The sequence below is a fragment of the Canis lupus genome, chromosome 26 (genome assembly GCF_011100685.1).
Source record: "Canis lupus familiaris isolate Mischka breed German Shepherd chromosome 26, alternate assembly UU_Cfam_GSD_1.0, whole genome shotgun sequence".
NCBI lineage: Eukaryota > Metazoa > Chordata > Mammalia > Carnivora > Canidae > Canis > Canis lupus.
Genome location: NC_049247.1, coordinates 25,038,557 through 25,058,261, shown reverse-complemented (window position 1 = coordinate 25,058,261; position 19,705 = coordinate 25,038,557). Strand labels below are relative to the sequence as shown.

At 40.6% G+C, this 19,705-nt stretch overlaps 1 protein-coding gene across 11 annotated transcripts in view; it reads right to left on the bottom strand.

Annotated features, from left to right (window-relative positions):
* The window catches only part of DEPDC5 (DEP domain containing 5, GATOR1 subcomplex subunit), a 125,351-nt gene extending 106,250 nt beyond the window's left edge, over positions 1 to 19,101 (bottom strand). For 10 of the 11 annotated variants that reach the window (XM_038575739.1, XM_038575742.1, XM_038575741.1 and 7 more), the window contains exons 1-8: positions 18,874 to 19,014; positions 18,063 to 18,186; positions 14,811 to 14,898; positions 14,377 to 14,423; positions 13,064 to 13,149; positions 11,871 to 11,954; positions 10,829 to 10,878; positions 4,373 to 4,442 (exon numbers count right to left, since the gene is read on the bottom strand). In XM_038575739.1, coding sequence (XP_038431667.1) covers positions 4,373 to 4,442; positions 10,829 to 10,878; positions 11,871 to 11,954; positions 13,064 to 13,149; positions 14,377 to 14,423; positions 14,811 to 14,898; positions 18,063 to 18,120 — 483 coding nt within the window. In that variant the 5' untranslated portion in view covers positions 18,121 to 18,186; positions 18,874 to 19,014. Of the gene's footprint in view, positions 1 to 4,372; positions 4,443 to 10,828; positions 10,879 to 11,870; positions 11,955 to 13,063; positions 13,150 to 14,376; positions 14,424 to 14,810; positions 14,899 to 18,062; positions 18,187 to 18,873; positions 19,015 to 19,043 lie in introns of those variants that run through there. The other variant, XM_038575740.1, reaches the window with a different exon arrangement.
* Positions 19,102 to 19,705: the final 604 nt, after the last annotated feature.

Below are 19,705 nucleotides of genomic sequence, written 5' to 3'. Positions count from 1 at the left end.
AGGGGAGAAGGCAGGATCCTAATGCTCCAGGCAGGAGAGAGCAGTATGTGCAAAGACACGGAGGAAAGAGAGAATATGGCATGTTTGAAGAATAGCAAATGGTTTCCAAGGGCAGGACAGGGTAAAGCGAGGGAACATACGGGAAAAGAGATGAAATGATGGAGAAGCCTGGGTGGCTCAGCGGTTTAGCACCTGCCTTCAGCCCAGGGCGTGGTCCTGGAGACCTGGGATCGAGTCCCACGTCAGGCTTCCTACATGGAGCCTGCTTCTCTCTCTGTGTCTGTGCCGCTCTCTCTCTCTCTCTCTCTCTCTGCCTTTCTCTCTCTCTCTCTCTCTCATGAGTAAATAAATAAAATATTTTTAAAAATAAATAAAAATAAATTTTTTAAAAAAAGAGATGAAATGAGCTCCAGATTCCACTACCTCCCCAGGTTTCTACACTCAGAAGTCCAACAGGTATCTCACATTTTTTTTCAATTCCTATTCCTCCCAAATATCTCCTCCCCAGTCTACCCCACCTCAAAAATGACACCACCATCTGTCTATCAACCTGATCAGTACTCTTTCCTTCACTCCTCATATCCAATCTATCAGTATGTTTTGTGTACTCTACCCCAAAATGTATCTCAAGTCTGCCCACATCTCTCCATTGCTACAGTTCCTACCTTAGTCTATGCCACAGTTTCTATCCTCCTAACTTGTTTCTCTGCTTCTACCCTTGCCCCTACAAACAATGCACTATACAGAGCCAGAGTACTACAGGTGTCTATGCCACATCCTTTCTTCCTAAGTAATGAGAAGCTGATTCTATTCCATGAGGCAAGGGACCCAATCAAAAGACTAAACCTCTCAGCTTCCTGAGCAGCTACATGTGACTAAATTCTGGCCAGTAAGATGTTAACAGAAATGTCACATCCTGAAGCTGACATCACTGAAAGGTGTATCTCTCTTGTCTTTCTTCCCTTCCTCTCTCCTCTACTTAGAATATGAATGTGGTTACAGCAGTTCCAGCTATACCACAGAAGCCCAGTCCTGAGGAAGGCAGAACAGAAGGACAAAATGAGTCTTAGATCACCAATAATTGGTGACAACTGCCATACCAGCCAGGAATGGTCCTCCCATGGACTTCTTTCACCAGAGAGAAAAAGTTTACTTTGGAGCATCAATTTGCCACTGTTACTTTGGGTTTTTTTTTTGTTGTTGTTCAACAAAATCCAACTGAATGGCTCTCTGAACTTGGACCTAGCTTATGGTGACACGGCCAAACACATCATGAAGGTCAGAATCATCGGTAAATACAGCACCTGTTATGGTGTCTCCCTCAGGAGGATGGAGAAGGAATTTAAAAAGGCAGCACACCAAGTACACATGCTCCTTCTGTGGCAAAACTAATGAAAAAAACGAGCTGTGGGCATCTGACACTATGGTTCTTGCATGGAAACAGTAGCTAGTGGTGCCTGGACCTACCACCACTTCTTCCATCACAGTGAAGTGGGCCATAAGTGGATGAAAGGAATTCAAAGACCAGTAGAAGTTCCACCATTTGAAACATCACTAGCCTATAATAAATAGGTTAACTTATATAACAACAACAAGATCCAACTGGATGAATAAATGATCTTTTGAATGCATAATTTGGGAATCACTCCCCCACTTAAAATTCTTCAATGGATTCCAATTGTCTTTAGAACAAATTCTACACTGGCTACAAGGACCTGCGTGAACTGGCTGCAACCAGTCCATGTTCCCACCGACATCATTCCCCTTTTCATCTCCTATACTTCTACTACACTGGCCTCTCACAATTGTTTCCTCTACCTGGAAAAGCTCTTTGCCTCAACCTCCATATACTGGCTAAATTTCACCTTTCTGGCATTTTCTCAGACGCCTCCCTGTCCACCTCTGTAAAGAAGATCTGTTATTCTCTATCACAACATTCTGTTTCCCTAAGAATGTTTAATTTATCTCATTTGTTTACTAAGGCCACCTTCAGTTAATCGTTCTTATTAACCAATTAATTTCCTTTGGAGTACTCATCATAATCTGTAATTACATTTATGAACTTATATCTACTCTGTGTAGATACAAGCTCTGGGTGTCTGCTTATATCTGTCTCCTCATTAGGGTGTAAGCTCTTTACCAGGAGGGATCTCATCTGTGCTGTTCACTCATGCATCCCCATTGAATGGGAATTCCCCACTTTGAATTCCCCTCTAGAATGAAGGATGTTCATGGATAATGTTCTGCATTATAAATGAGGTTGAAGAGGTAAGCACATGTCAAATTATCATGGTCTTTGTAAATCATGCTTAAGAGTGAATTTCTAGAAAAGCAAAATAAGATCACTATAAAATAACAGTTTGGGGATCCCTGGGTTGCTCAGCGGTTTAGCGTCTGTCTTTGGCCCAGGGCGTGATCCTGGAGTCCCGGAATCAAATCCCACATCAGGCTCCCTGCATGGAGCCTGCTTCTCCCTATGCCTGTGTCTCTGCCTTTCTCTGAGTGTATCTCTCATAAATAAATTAAAAAAAAAAAAATGTGCCCACTAGAGCTGCAAAAACCTTAAAAATCTAACAACAAATGTTGAAAAAAATGAAAAGAATAGGAGATTTTATATGTTGCTACTAGGGATATAGGCTGGTCCAAAAACTTTGAAAACTAATTTGCCATTATCTTACCTATGACCCATATATTCCTAATTATAGATTAAAAATATATATATAGGGGGGCACCTGGGTGGCACAGTTAGTTGAGTGTCCAACTCTTGGTTTCAGCTAGGGTCATGATCTGAGTCATGAGATCAAGCCATATGATGGACTCTGTGCTTGGGGCGGAGTCTGCTTGGGACTCTTCCTCTTCCTCTGTTCCTCCCCGCTGCTCTCTCTCTCTCTCAAATAAATAAATAAATAAATAAATCTTTAAATATATATAGAGAGAGAGGCGCCTGGGTGGTTCAGTTGGTTAAGTGTCAGACTTTTGATTTCAGCTCAGGTCATGATCTCAGTGTTGTAAGATTAAGCCCTGCATCAGACTCTGCACTCAGTGGGAGTTGCTTGAGATTCTTTTCCTCTCCCTTTCCCTCTGCTCCTTCCCCTACTCACACACCTGCACTAGATCTTTCTCAAATAAATTACTCTTTAAAAATAATAATAATAAACACATATACATACATATATATAGTATCAGGTACAAAAAAGCTAACTAAAATGGACTACATGTATTTTTTTCACTTTTATAAAGCTCAAAAATAAGTGAAACAAATAACATACTGTTTAGATAAAACACATATATATTAACACTACATAAACAGGAAAAAATACAAAAAAAGAATTGAGATAGTGGTTACCTATAAAGGCAAATGGTTCTCAACTAGAGGCAAGTTTGCTCCTCCAGGAGGTACTTGGTAATGTCTAGAGACATTTCTATTTATCATGACTTGCAGGGTACTACTGATATCTAGTGTACAGAAGCTAGGGATGCTGCTAAATGTCCCATAATGTGTAAGACAGCCCCCCCATCACATTATTGCTATTTTGGACCAAGTAATTCTTTGTTCTGGAGATTTTCCTTATACTCTGTAACACGTTTAGCAACATGCTTCACAAAATCCTGGCTGTGACACACAAAAATGTCTCCAGACATTGCCAAAAAACCCCTGTGGAAACCAGATCACTCCCTGTTCAAACCACTGCTCTCAAAGGAGCAGGGGACTAGAACAAGGAAAAACAGACAGGTGGTTTCACCAGCATGGGTAATGTTTACAGCTGTTCATTTTGGATTTTTCCAACCAGAATAGAGCCAAAGAGGGGATTCCTTTGCAAAGGTTTCTGTTGATATTTACTAACTGCAATTCTTCTCCTGAGTTTAATAACTTTTGCTATGCATCAGCAGGCATTGAAGTCTGAAAGCTAGATACTATAGCTATGGTTCAGACTTCTTTCAGAAAAGAAAACAATGATCGACTGCAAACTATAGAGATCCAACTGTAAAACATTAGAATTCCAAGAGTCCTTGACAAATATTACAATATTATCTACCTGGATGGATAGTATCCATCAGGAGATTATCAAGTTTTTGCTTTTTTTCTGTCTTATTGTTGGTTTCAGGACTCAGATGTAATCATATGAAGAAACAAAACCAAAGGATGCCTGGGTAGCTCAGCGGTTGAGCATCTGCCTTTGGCTCAGGGCGTGATCCCGGATTCACGGGTTCAAGTCCCACATCGGGCTCCTTGCATGGACAAGAAGCCCGCTTCTCCCTCTTCCTGTGTCTCTGCCTTTCTCTATGTCTTATGTCTCTCATGAATAAATAAATAAAAATAAAATCTTAAAAAAAAAAGAAACAAAACCAAAAGGCATTTTATTAATCTCACCCTGGTATCTTCACTGATATAACCACACATGACTTTCTCATTCTTGACCCACAGCTCACCAGCCTGTGCCCTGAAAAACACACACACAAGAGTTATTACAAGTCTTATATAAAACACAAAGAAACAGGGATGACTTCAGGGTGGATCACTGTACTCTGATACTTATCCCAAAATGACCTGCCCAGTTATAGATTTCCTTCCAGAGAGAATGTCATGAACAGATTATACAACATAAAGAATTCTCAGAGTGTATTGAATTTTGAATTTGTATGACATTCTTAATCTGGGAGTCCATAGGCAACACGCAAGTCTCAGAAAGGGCTTCAGGAAATCCATGAATCCTCTGAAACCGTGCAAAGTTTTCCAGGCAGAGAATTACAGTTTTTGTCAAATCTCAAAGGGTCCATGTCACAAAAACAGGAAGGATTGACAACAATTTTGCTAATCCCAGTTTTGATATGATGAGTTTCAACGGAAACAAAATCCATCTTAATATCAGGATTAGAAGACAAGCAGTCAGGAGGAATGTAGGGCCAGAGTCCCTATTCAATGGAGGCTATTCTGTGGAAAAATTCTCATGGCAACTTGATATTACACTTTGGGGGCTTAATGTCTTTTCTTCTGAAATGTATTAAGGGCATAAAATGAATAGCACAGTTCAAAGAGCAGAGCCTTCTGAGCTGACCAGCCTTGACTGGAACTAGTCTCGGCAGGAATCTCAGTTCTGAGGGTCATTTAAGGAGCTGAATGGCCATAGGGAAATAACTCTGAGGCCCAGCACCCTTATCTTAAAAAAAGGAAATAATGAAATCTACTTTATAGAGCTGTCCTAAGAATTAAACCAGATACTGTGGAGAAATTGTTCGGGACAGTGCTGGGATAGAAGGTTCTAGAGTTAAGAGTACTAGCAGCTATTTGTATTAAGAGTATTAGTGGCTACTTATATTAGCAAGAACTGTAACAATGGTAAATATTAATACAAAATGCTATCCTGGAGAGGGGTAGCTGTTATCTGAGGACCTTGTAATCATCCCTCAACCAACCACTCAAGCCCTTCTCTTCTAGCAACCCCAATGCAAATTCCTGCCTGGCCCTAAGCAATCAGTCCTCATAAAAAAGAAGAAAAGATAAAATCAAAGCGAGGAAAATGCCGTGTACCATGAGTCACAGCTCAGACTACCTGAGAAACACTGGACAATCAGTCAGCCTTGCTGGCCCTCCCTCCTGTCTGTAAAATGAAGAAAGCTGGACCAAGCCCATATTTTGTTTTGCTTTTAAATATGCTTCCCAGCTCTGCTTTCACCAAAAGTGCTACCTCTTGGTACTCCTTTGCTCAAGTGTGTCTGTGAGTGGACAACTCCAACAAGCTTACCTGAGAAGAGACTTCTGTTTCTTTAACATAAGGAAGGATTCAATGTTCCCATGATCTCTGAGTTCTATTAGCACAAAGTACTCTGCATACAGGCCACTAAATACCAGATTATCCAGACCTCTAAAATGAGCTCATTGTTACCACACTAACGTACCAATTTCTGCTAGTATGTATAGACAAAGTAGTGTTAGAAAATCTGAGCTTAGATTAGCATCTCCACTGTCTGTGGAGGTCAAGCCACAATCTTTCTGAGCCAGTTTTTTAAAAAACAGTAAATGTGGTTAATAAGAACCCTGCCCCATCCATCTTCTACAGCTCTTGGGAAGATCCAATGAGATATTGTAAATGAGAGGATTTGGTGAACTGTAAACCAGTTATTATTCCAACGTAAATGGTTCTTTATAAAACACACAAACACAGAAAATGCCATCTTAACCTTTGCTCCTAAACCTAAAATCTGCCCTTACCCAAATGGGAACTGAGAATGGCCCTGAGGTAGCTTCTCTTCTCTTTTCTGGTGGTTCAAGGGAAGAAAAACTGCCAGTGACAGATTCAAAATATCCATCCTCAGGACAAAGCCCAAGAGTGCACATGGCTCCCTGCATGAAAGGCAGAATGGGGGACACCTGGGTGACTCAGTGGTTGAGCATCTGCCTTTGGCTCAGGTGGTAATCCTGGGGTCCTGGGAATGAGTCCCACATAAGGCTCCCCGCAGGGAGCCTGCTTCTCCCTCTGCCTAGGTCTTTGCCTCTCTGTCTCTCATGAATAAAAAATAAAATCTTAAAAAAAAAAAGAGGCAGAATGACACACTGCCAAGCCCTGAGGATGAAGGAGGAAACCTGGCGGGTACTAGTCCTTGATTTATGTAGGAGTGTGGGCAGGGCATTTCTCCTCCCTTTTCTATGGAGCAAGCTGTTGTGGGTCAGTGATCTCCACTACCCTTTACAACTAAATTTCATCATTCTGTGAATACAAAGTTAAAATAAATGCAAAATATAATACCTGTAGTGTTATCTGCATAACACACCTTGAATAAACCTAAATGTCCAACAATGGCAGACAAGCTAAGTAAATTATTATGTATCCAGACAACAGAATATCATGGCACCATTAAAATCATGTTTACAAGGAGTTTTAACTTCACAAATGCTTATAAGCTTTTAAGTGGAAACAAAGGATACAAGATAGTACACACTATCATCTAAGTAAAAATACATGTATGCATAATTTATGAATAATTTTAAAAATATATAAAAAGGGTGCCTGACTCAGACGATAGAGCATGTGACTCTTCATCTCTGGGTTGCAAGTTCAGGCCCCACTTTTTAGGCATGAAGGTTACTTAATTTTCAAAAATTTCAAAAAAGAAAAGAAAATACTGAAAGGTTACACTAAAATTTAATAGTAGTTATCTGTACACAGTTGGCTTATATTCCATTGTAAGTTTTCTTCTTTTTTTTTTTAAAGATTTTATTTATTTATTAGAGACAGGGAGAGAAGGAGAGGGAGAAGGAGAGAGAGAGAAAGAGAGAGAGGAGAGAGGAGAGAGGAGAGAGGGAGAAGTAGGTTCCATGGAGGGAGCCCGACGTGGGACTCGATCCCGGGTCTCCAGGATCACGCCCTGGGCTGCAGGTGGCGCTAAACTGCTAAGCCACCAGGACTACCTCAGCTTTCTTCTTTTTTAAAAAAGATTTTGTTTATTTGAGAGGGAGTATGTGAGCATGCGGGGAGGGGTGGCTGTGCAGAGGGAGAGGCAAACTTCCTGCTGAGCTGGGATCAGGGCCTGAGGAGAAGGCAGATGCGTAACCGCTGAGCCACCCAGGCGCCCCAAGTTTTCTTCTTTATACTCTATTACCCAAATGTCTTATTTTTTTTTCAAATAATGAAAATAGAGTTTTTGGGTTTTCTTTTTTTAACAGTATATAAAATCATGTATACTATATTATCTCAAGTCAAAGTGGGGAGGGTAGAGAGGAAGACAGAATATTTTGGCAGAACTGTGTCAAAATGTTAATAGTGGCTGATTCTGAGTAGAAATATTGTTTATTTTTTCTGCTTCTTTATTCTATTTTGCAAACTGCCTACCTGGAGTAAGTAATACTTAGTATATGCCCAATATCTAGTACATGATAAACAAGTGGTACTTGGTACTAATTCTATAATTAGGAAAGACATTTTAAGAGAATGGCCACCGCAGAATCAGACTCAAGTCAGAGAAGATCCCAGAAGATCTCTGAGGTATGGAAGATCTAGCAGGAAAATACCCAAACTGGGTATATTAATGGGCTCTAACTGTGACTCTCCACACAAGTCTGTCTTCTTCTGGACAGCTGAGAAGTCAGGGCCAGAAATTATTCAGTGCTGCTCCCTCTGGAGTGTGAGTCAGAAAAAAAATTTTTTTTTTAAGTAAAAAAAGAAACCTTAGCTAGTCAGCAGTCCCAAAACTCTATCTGGAAAAAAATGAGATCTCTTCACGATAAGATCAAATAAACAAGGTTTCTAAGTTCTATGTTTTAAAAAAACAAAATGCTATTATTTAGGAGATAAGATTTTAGTGCAATATTTTTCTTTTAAAATTTTAATATTTTTAAAATTTTAATATTTTAAAAAATACACTGCAGGGTTTATTTTTAACTTTTTTTTTTAAGATTTTATTTATTTATTCATGAGAGGCACAGAGAGAGAGACAGAGACATAACAGAGGAAGAAGCAGGCTCCCCTCAGGGAGCCCATTGTGGGACTCAATCCTGAACTCCAGGATCACGTCCTGAGCCAAAAGCAGAGCTCAACCGCTGAGCCATTCAGGCATCACTAAACATTTTGAAGAATATTTTGAGAATTTATTCAGAGAAAATCAAAATGTTTATATTTGAAGGAAAAATGATGTTTTAAAGGCAAGATTTCAAGGTAATGAAACTCTCATATATTCTTAAGTATTAACTAAATTACTGGGTAAAGAGGCTAAATTACAGAAAAATTCAATAATTATGACTTTATGTAAATAATGACTATCTTTTGTTATGTGAGGTCCACAGCATCTTTTCTCTTTCTTTCTTTTTTTAATTTGCATGCCTCCTTATAGGAAAGAAAGTGACTTTTGATCCCGTGTAGGCAGACTATAAATAAGCCTTCCAGAGAAATAGTAAGACTGTGGTTTACATTTAACCATGAATGAGCAAAATATTAGGACATATCTTTAAAGTCTAAACCTGATGTTATATCAGGGTTTTCATTTCTATGTCTGGCACCATGTGGATATGGGCACTTGCACAGAAAAACAAGAAATTTAAGAATGAAAGGTATCTGAGTGGGTTTCTAAACAAGGGCTCAGCTAACTATAGCCTGCCAAATCCAGCCCATCTCCTATTTTTATGTGGCCAACAGCTAGAATGGATTTTATATTTTTAAATGTCAGAAAAAAAAAAAAAAGAAGAATTTGCAACAGAGACCTAAGACCCATGTGGCCCAAAGTGTAAAATATTTACTCTCTGGTCCTTTACAGAAAAAGATTTTAAACCAACCATTTCATTTTGCAGAGGAGTAGACTCAGAGTCCCCCTGACCTGTCCAACTCACCCTGCTAATCACTGGTAGTGCAGGAGTAGATTATAGGTTTCCTGACTCCTGGCCCACCACTTCAGAGAGACTATGTTATACTGGAAAGCATGAATCTAGTTTGCATTTCTTGTTTTGCTCAAGGCTTAGTCACTTCTTGGGCTGTGCTTTAAAATCTTTTGCTAAGACTCTTGACCTTCCAATTTTTGAACTATCCCCTTTTTGGGAAAAAAAAAATAATCCTTTATCCTTTCTTCTCGTTAGGACCAGTAGTTCAGACCAATCAAATAGCCCTAATTGATGAAATGTTTTTTACAGACAGGATTCTGGCTAATAAAGGTAGAAGAAATGACCGAATTAGAATATCATCATCTTGCAACAATTATCAATTGGTGAAACCATTAAGTGAAAAGTCGATAGGGAACTTTTAGTGGACCAGACTACCTCACCAGAACCCACTGGTCAATCCTGGTGCTATTAAAAGTGAGTCAACCAGGGGCATCAGGGTGGCTCAGTTGGTTGAGTATCTGACTCTTGATTCCAGCTCAGGTCCTAGTCTCTGTCTTGGGATCTTGCCCCACATTGGGATCCACATTCAGCACAGAATCTGCTTGAGAGTCTCTCTCGCTCTCCCTCTGGCCCTTCCCCTACTTGTTGGCACTCTCTCTAAAATAAATAAATAAAATCTTTTTTTAAAAAAAGAAGTGAGTTAACCAAATGTAAACATGCTTGTGTTATACATGATAAATTTCAGGAAAAAAACTTTCTTCTAAGGAGAAGAATTTTCATTATATACCTTTTTGCACTGTTTGAAGGCTTTACTCTGTGGACATTGTGCTTTTTGAATTAAAAGGACTTTCATTTTACTCTCTTCTTTATAAACGGAATTTTAGGAGTAATTTTAATAAATCAAGGGCAAAAATAAAAAAATAAAAAATAAATAAATCAAGGGCAGTGCAATATGGTTAAAAAGGCAGCAAATCAGGAACTACTGTGCTAGTCATTTTGTCTCTACAAGTTTGTTTCTTCATCTGTGAAGTGAAAAGGTCTGATTAATTATATTTATCTCCAGCTTTTTCTAGTTCTAAAATTATGAGGCTATACCTCCTTTGTTACAGAATACCATGCAGCTTCAGCAACTTCCACTCGCCTTAAAACTACTATAGGGGTAGCCCTAGTGGCTCAGCGGTTTAGCGCCACCTTCAGCCCGGGCGTGATCCTGAAGACCTGGGATCGAATCCTGTATCAGGCTCCTTGCATGGAGCCTGCTTCTCCCTCTGCCTGTGTCTCTGCCACCCCCCCACCCCCAGCCCCATGTTTCTCATAAATAAAATCTTTAAAAAAAAAATCTACTATAGTGGATTTTGGGGTTTTTTGGTTTGTTTTAGCAACAGCAATCTAACCTTTTAAGCTTCAGTGCATTTTATTATATGGACATCCCATGCCTCAAATGCCATATATAGCCCAGTTACTGCACTAGATCCTACTCCCAGGTACTAGTTGAGAAGTCAATAGTGATGTAATACCTACCTGATGCCAGCAAATTCCACCTTCTGAGTGATATAGGCACATGTGCTGACCTAAAGGAAGATAGAGAGACAGAGAATATGAGATTCAACAATACATCAAGGCCATAAAAAGTTACAAAGAAAGTCTCCTGCCTTTTTAATTTCTTCTAACAACCCAAGGTTCAATTAACATGGGAGTAATAGATTTACCCCATAAGCAAACCTGCTGGGGCAGGAATAACAGTAGGTTCTTAAGACTGTGACAAGTATAGACAATAAAGACCAAGTGGAAAATAAGTGCCCACTTTCATTAACACACTTATCTTCACATACGTTTGCATACATATCTTTATTTACATACTCACTTAATTACAGAACACTTATTTCTCATTTTAGCTCTCATTTTCTAGAATGGAGCCCTCCCCTATCCAATAAAAAATGAGCAAACATTTTTTTCTTAAAATATTCCTTGTATGGAAATTCTACCTATAATTTGTTGCTTTATCATGCTCAAAATGCCCAATAAGAAGAATTTTCAGCACCAGGTCACAATTTACAGATCATTTTAAGTAGAAAATGTTAACTCAAAATAAATAAATCAGGAAAATGGGAGGAGAATACAGCAAAAAGCAGTCTAACTGGGAAGCAACAAGATCTGGGTCAACCTGGTGTCAACCACTGACTATAATTTTTTAGTCTTGGGTAATCGCTGTCCTCTCAATCGCAGTTTTCACACCTATAAATTAAGGGTAATAAATACCTGTCCATGGGGAGGTGACATGAACATATGAAAGCTAAAGTTCCATTCAACTGTAAAATAACAATTTCCCATTCGAATAAAAAATGTGGAGTAAAAACCTATAAACAAGCAAAACAAAGCTCAGGAAAAAAAAAAACTACAAAGAGAATGGAAGAAGATACACAAAGGGTTTACCATAATTATCTGTGATACTGGAATTAGAAATCATTTTATACCCTCTCCCTACTAAATCTCTACAAGGAACATAAATTATTCAACATAATGGGAAAAGTAACATACTTTCTTTTTTTTAATCACATCTTACCAAACTTTTCTTTAATCGCCACATATCCCCACGGCCAATATATTGATCCTTAAAGGTTAATTCCACTAGGTCAAGGGTCACATCCTAAAAGGGATAATCAAACATACCTCTCTGTGTTACTCTGCCACACTTCATAGTCTTAAGATAATGTACACTCAGCATGAAGAAATCTTTAAGCAAACAAGAAAACTACTGGAAGAATATCTGATAACACAACACTAACAAAGCACGTCATCCTCCCAGAAAAGGCTTTTGAGTACAGATGATAAGTCTACAACAGATGCTACAGCAGCTGGATCATGAGTAAGTGCAAAGAGTACCAAAGAAATAATTCTGCATTTAGTCTTAATTCTGGCACATGCACAGGACATTGAAATCTGTGCTTTATTTTCCCAGATAATGTCAATAATATATTTTAGACAATGATTTTTAACCTATTATAGCATCATTTCTCATTCCAGAAAAAAAAGAAATGAGAACACACAGAGAAATTATAGCATCTTAATAGAAAATTTCACACTGACCTTGACATATACATACATATATATGTATATATATTTTTTAGGAAAGCTTTTAAAAAAAAAGGGTGAGGGCTTTAAATGCAACCTAGAGAATACCTAGAATCTAAGTGACCTATGTGTGACTACATATTTAATAGTTCAACACTATACTTAAATAACTCATTCTTTCTTTTTTTTAAAGATTTTTATTTTTTTTAATTTTTAAAAAAAATTTTTAAAGATTTTATATATTCATTCATGAGAGACAGAGAGAGAGAGAGAGGCAGAGACACAGGCAGAGGGAGAAGCAGGCTCCATGCAGGGAGCCTAACGTGGGACTTGATCCCGGGTCTCCAGGATCACGCCCTGAGCTGAAGGCGGCGCTAAACCGCTGAGCCACTGGGCTGCCCAATAACTCATTATTTCCTTAGAGACCTAATCTTTTAGGAATGGTATTAATCATTCCCAAAAGAAAATCTGGGTGGCTCAGTGATTGAGCATCTGCCTTCAGCTCAGGGCATGATCCCGAGATCCTGGATCTAGTCCCACATTGGAAGCAGGGAGTCCTGCTTCTCCCTCTGCCTGTGTCTCTGTCTCTTTCTCTCTCTCTCTCATGAATAAATAAATAAAGTCTTAAAAAAAGAACAAACACCTCATTCCCCAAAGATATTCAAGTCCAGAACAAAGACATACCTTAGGGTCTACTACATTCACGTAAACATCTTGATAAGGTCTTAGTCGAAACACTTGAGTCACAGTCTGGTCCACACTAATAGTTTCTGAAAGAAAAGAAATCTGGATCAGATAACATATTCTGAAAAAAGCAGGTAAATATATTCTAATCTATAAACACTCAGTCATTTGACAAGCAACACAATGATCTTTGACCATGGGCAAGAAACACTCTCTGCCTTCCAGCATCTTAAAGCTTAGAATGCTCTGCTTTTTAGGTGAAACAAGCAGGTGAAATAAGACCTGACCCTTCAGCAATTAAAAAATAAGAGAGACAGAAAGAGGAAAAATAAAGAAATTAAGGAGCAACATAAAAAAGAACTGTAAAAATTCAGAAGAGGAAGGAGATCATTTCTCATTTGGAATGAAAGTAGCCGAGTTACTTTTCAATGGGCCCTTACATCTGGTAAGTAAGAAACATACCAGATGGCAGGAGATAATGTGGTGAGAGTAAGGAGGAAACCCTTAGGACTCGGGTTTTATAAAATGCTTCCCCATCATACTGAATTATAAAAGCTGTGGACATCATAATCCTTTAGAGCGAATCAGATTTTTTCTTCTTTTAAGCACTATTTAAGGAATTACCTTATTTGCTATCAATTAACATTTTGGTTCCTTGATCAGCATGGTACAGTCATTAAAAAAAAAAAAAAAAAAGAAAGGGTCAGATCCAGAATGAGTAAGTAGAATGGCTGTTCTGGCTTCTCAACTCCTGACGTCAGGAAAGCCAATTCACCTTGCTGAGACTAAGTTCCCTCCCACAGTCAAGAGTTGTGTGGGAAGATAAAAAGAAAGAGACATTACAAAAAGCTCCCAGTACAGTGCCTTGCATTTGTGATAGGTAATCATGAAATGTTTCTTTATCCTCCCTCACCCAGAGTAGGTACTTAACAAACATCTTGTGAAAAAAAAAAAAAAAAAAACAGTATTTAGGAAAGCATGCTTTGCCAATAATTTTTCTTCTTTTCTTTTTCTTTTCCTTTTTTTTTTTTTTTTTTTTTTTTTTGAGTTAAGTATAAAGCTTCACCTGTTCAGGTTAACTTTGCTTCTGACAATAAAGATGGTTTTTCTTCAGTGCCCTCAGGATGCTGACAAATGAGATTCCTTTGCAGTTTTGATATCTGACAATCTTTTTTAGGGGAACACAATTTGACAAAGAAAGAAGTACTATGTCCTCATTCCCTGAAATTATGAAGAGACGCTCCTTACAGTTTCTGGAACAGTTTCTCTAAGTGTGAAAATAAAACAGTAGAGAAGAGAAATGGAATTCCTACCTTTCTGTAGATCTTCCTTAAGTGACTTGACCTGCAAAAGCAGAGGGCTGGGGGAGAAACCAACAAAGAGATAGGATGCCATAAGTGGTAATTAACCAACTTTCTTCACCCCCCCACAAAAGGCAAACAGATCCCTGTGGACATATTGTTACCTATAGCACAACAAGTCGGGGAGGGGAGTTCTCTTAGAAACAAAGAAACTCTCCACTTGTCCTCCAGGAAATAGATAAATGCTACACAATTTTTCAAAGAGTTGTCATCTTGATTTTAAAAACAAAAAGAATAAGCTTTTAAAAAGATTATTCGTTTATTAAAACCTAGAGGGCTAGGAACAGTTTTACATAAAGGCTATCCTGCCTTGCAAGCCCCTTAAACAAAATATTTGAAACAGGACGCTGCCCTGGTAGTTCCCTTGATTCTAATGAGATGTTTACCTGTATTCATCATTGGGGTGAGCAATCTCCACAATGTCTCCAAGCTTGATGTGAGGAAACACTTTAGGGTTCATGACTAGCTCATCATCTGAAAGACAATTCAGTAATCTCAAGCAGAAAAGAGACTCACTTGGGCGACAGGCTATGGTACATACATTCTCATGTTAGGTCCTCGTGACCTCATGAGGTTGGTATTAGCACCCCATCTCGAGGATGAGGTTCAATTTTAAATCGCAATTCAGATGAACTAAAGCATTCACACAGGGGCACAAAGCTAGCAAGTAGCTGAGTGGGGCAGTGGTTCAGGGAACTTTGTCTTCAGAGCCCACGCTATTTCTACTACCATCCCACTGATCACAGGGAAAAAGAAGCCCCTTGCTCTCTGGAAATTAAACCTTCATGATTAACACTTTACTTCCTCAAATTATCATATACCTAGCATATACCAGGAACAAAATAGTTTGAGTCTCACAAATGGAGCACAATTCCTTATACTTCTACAGTGTTCAAAGAATTTCCAAAGATGCTCACAATAAATCTTTGGATCTAACAGAAGTGAAGAAATGACCTAGGTGATAAAGTGACTTGCCTAAGGATAAACAGCTAATAACAGTAGAGGCAGGACTGATAACTAGTCCAAGGTTTCTTCCGCCTAAAGCCCACCACCTCTCATATGTCATAAAACAAAACAAAACAAAAACCACAAGCCAAGTAAAATGACCTAGATTTTGAAATGCAACACTTGATCAGGGAAAAACTTTGGATATCAGTTCACATTAGGGTCCAATGAGACTCTTAAAATACAGGGAGGACATAGCTTCATATGTTTATATAACCCTACCCACCCTTACTGGAGTTGGGAAAAACTCACATATAACAAACTCAGAATCATAATGAAGGAGTGATTTTTTTTTTTTTTTTTTAAGATTTTATTTATCAGGGCACCTGGGTGGTTCAGTTGGCTAAGCATCTGCTTTTGGCTCAGATCATGATCCCAGGGTCCTGGGATTGAGCCCCATGTCAGGCTCCCTACTCAGCAGGGAGCTTGCTTCTCCCTTTCCTCCCCACTCATGCTCTCTCTCACTATCTCTATCTCAAACAAATAAATAAAATCTTAAAAAATAATTTATGTAAAAAAATAATTTATGTATTTATTTGAGACAGCACAAGCAGGGGAGGGGCAGAGGGAGAAGCAGACTCCCTGCTGACCAGGGAGCACGACATGGGGTTTGATTCCAGGACCCTGGGATCATGATCTGAGCCGAAGACAGATGCTTAACCAACTGAGCCACCCAGGCACCCCAAAATGGAGTGACTTTTTTTTTCTGTTTTAATTTTGAGGAAAAGATATGGCCTTTAATTATGCTAAAACATGACAAGTAAATATATCTAAATTTCAAATATAATCAAACCCAACAAAAATTCAGCCTAATAAAGCAAAGCACTGGGTTAATCCCAAATTTTATTTGGTATATTGCTTTCATTGACAGTTTTATGTCAAATCCTCTGTGATGCATTGCCCTACCTTTCATAGTCTGAATTAAAATCCCTGAGAACAAATTCCACCGTTTCATTTTATCATTTCCTTTCTTGGATGTCTGTCTCATCAGGCTAAAAGCTCCTTAGGGGGCACCTGGGTGGCTCAGTCAGTTAAGTGTCTCTCTTCAGCCCAGGTCATAATCCCAGAGCCCAGGGATCAAGCCCCACATCAGGCTCCCTGCTCAAAAGGGAGCCTGCTTCTCCTTCTCCTTCTCCTGCCACTCTGCCTGCTTGTGCTGTGAAATAAATAAAAATCTTAAAAAAAAAAAAAAAAAAAACTCCTTAGGGACAAGGGACCTTGTCATATTCATAATCTTCATATATATATCACAGATATGTACCTAATTTTGTTTGATGTGTTTTTATTTATAGTCCTGTAAGAGACTGAGCATAGGACCTACCTGACTTTGTTTCATACACATGAAAAAGTAGACTTGCATACATTGTATATACACTGTATATACTTTATCCTTGTATCCTTCCCTCTGTCAAAAGTTATTTCTGTTGTCTGTTCAGTTCTACTCCACAAATGTTTAGGCAGCATCAACCACATACAAAGTCTAGTATTAACAGACTGTGCATTTTAGCAGAAATTGTGTTTTAAATATAGCAATGCCTGGTGTATCCTTGTCCTGGTAATTATAATGGTTACATTTACTGAGTGGCACTGAGCCTGGTACTCTACTAAATACTTTACATACATCATCTTACTCAATCCTCACAAACTCTATCATACAGAAACTAGTGTTTCCCCTTTTGGGGAGTCTTTGCCCTTCAGAGACATACACATACATACACAAGAACAAACATGTAGTAAAATACAATTTTAAAAAGATTCATTGTGTTGTTAATTCCAACTTCTGAAGCAAATAAGGTTGTCAGGACAGAAAAGAAAATTACTCCTTTACAAAAAGGGAAAAAAATTATACTACTAATTGCCATCCTATTCTGCAGATTTATACACTCAGGTGCTAAGAAAAACAGAGAAAATGTTCTACTGTGCTTGAAGTTGTAGATAAGGTAAATGAGGGGCTTGCCTGAGGTCACAGGGAAAGAGGCAGAGCTGAAAAATCTGGTTTAGTACAGAACAATATGCTTTGTCCTGTCCTTCCTCACTAAGCCTCTGAGCCAGGCAAAGGTTCATATTTTGATCATACCTGTCTAATGTGTATGTACAACTGCTCTCATAAATTTCTTTTAGCTGCCAAGCCAGTGCAGACTAGGATTTTATAAAACATATGCAGTAGGATACCTGGATGGCTCAGCGGTTTGACGCCTGCCCTCAGCCCAGGGCACGATCCTGGAATCCCGGGATCGAGTCCCACATCGGGCTCCCTGCATGGAGCCTGTTTCTCCCTCTGCCTATGTCTCTGCCTCTGTGTGTGTGTGTTTCTCATGAATAAGTAAATAAAATATTTAAAAAAAAAAACATATGCAGTAAATATGTAATATAAAATACAAATAAACGAAGGGTAGTAGACTGGCAACATTGACAATGTCCCTTAAAAGTCAGAATACAAATGCTTTTAGAAGGGGCCTGTGCTCTCTGGTGCCACTGCCCTCCCTGCAATCGTATCATACCTGCTGCTTCACTCAGTTAAGTTGCCTGTAGCCTCTACTGTCACACAAGTCAGTGTGTCACACAAGTCAGTGTGTCATACAACAAGGACCTCAGCCAACTTACATAACGCCCAAAGACCAATCAATACTGACCACTGCCCCCAAAGCCCTTCTTGTGGATGACAAGTTTGTAGACTTTTGTTGTTCTCATCTTGTACTGTTGTTTCCTTCAGCTGTTCCACGCTTGGGGGAGAGAAGTCATCTTGCCTCTCTGTCACTGAAACACAAAGAAGCTAGAATGTCAGACTTTTCCTTGCGACTGTTCTTTGATTTCAGACCAGTGAGTATATACCGGTATTGTTCAGATGAGAGGGTCGCACCAGCCCTTGGATGCAACCACTGCTTGGATTACAAGGAGGGTTGGAGGAAAAACAAAAACAAACAAAAAAAACAAAACAAACAAAAACAAACAAACAACAACAACAAAAACAGAATCTGTGAACTAAGGGGAATTCGGGTCAGGGTGCATGCCAACCTCCAGGGAAAACTTGTACAGAATTGGGCACTCACTACTTCGTCTCTATCCAAGCTAACACCCAAATACTAAAGAGATCTTGAAAGAGGTTAGCGCACTCATTTTGCGGAAGAGGGAAAAGTGGGCCAGAGCAAGGGACTTGCCCAAGGTCACTCGGACACTGAGGCACTCCCCGCCGTCCCGCTTTAGGGAGAGCATAAACAGGAGGAGGGCAGGGGTTGGTGCCCTGGACGTCCATCCGTACAAACTCTCGGCGGTTCCGCCTTCCCACTCTCGCTGCTGAGCGGGGGCCACTACGGCTCAGAGAGGCACGGGGGCCTGCCTAAGACCACACCGCGGGAGGCGGAGCCAGGGCAGGACTCGAACCTGGGCCACCACCCCCTCCCTCGGGCTCCACACGCCCGGGGCCCGGTGAGCAGCGCCACTCACCCACAGCTCCGGAGCCCCTTCCCTCTTCAGGCCGGGGCTCCGAGGGTCGAGCCTCCCGAGGCCCCCGGCGCCTCCCCGGGACGCCCCCCGCCGACGCCCCCACGGCCCGCGCGGCTTCCGAGCCCGAGCTCCAGGCGCCTGCCGGCCCGCCCCGGCCGCAGAGCGCTCACCTGAGAACCCGCGCAGCTCCGGTGGCTCCGCCCCGGGGCCCCGCCCCCTTCCCGCCCCCCGGCCCCGGGCCGCTCTGGCCGGGCCTCCGCCTCGTCTCGGTGGCCGCGCCACTTCCCCATCCGGGGCCCGCGCCGGGGGCGGGGCGTCGCGTGTGGCCCGGGGCTCCGGCTGTCGGCGGCGCTCCCCGCCCGCTGGCGCGACGGCGGACCGCGCAGCGGAGGAAATCCGTCTCCGCACAGACCTTCTCACATCCACACCCAAGAGCTTCGTTTCCGACCTGCCGAGCCGCCAACAGGGGGAGCTCGGGCGAGCCTCTCTGGGTCTCGGAACCGCGCTGTGGCCGCTCGCCTGGCCTCCTGGGGCGACTGAGAAGCACCGTATCGTTTCTGGAAGAACTTTTTGTAAAATGCAAAGCGCTGAGCACTTGCGGTTTAGTGCGATGGACCCTGCTGTAAAGTACTCACTTTGAGGGCGAGGACTGCTTTTCAAATCCCTCTAAACCCCAGATGAATTCCGTGCCTCCCTAGTTATTAATACTACTAGCTGGCATAGCTTTCACAGACTTCCTTAGGGAATGGTCGCATCCCTATTAGGTGGCAGATACTGTTGTACTTCACAAACAGGTAGACAGGCCGGGGACACGGAACTCCTCAGAAGGAAG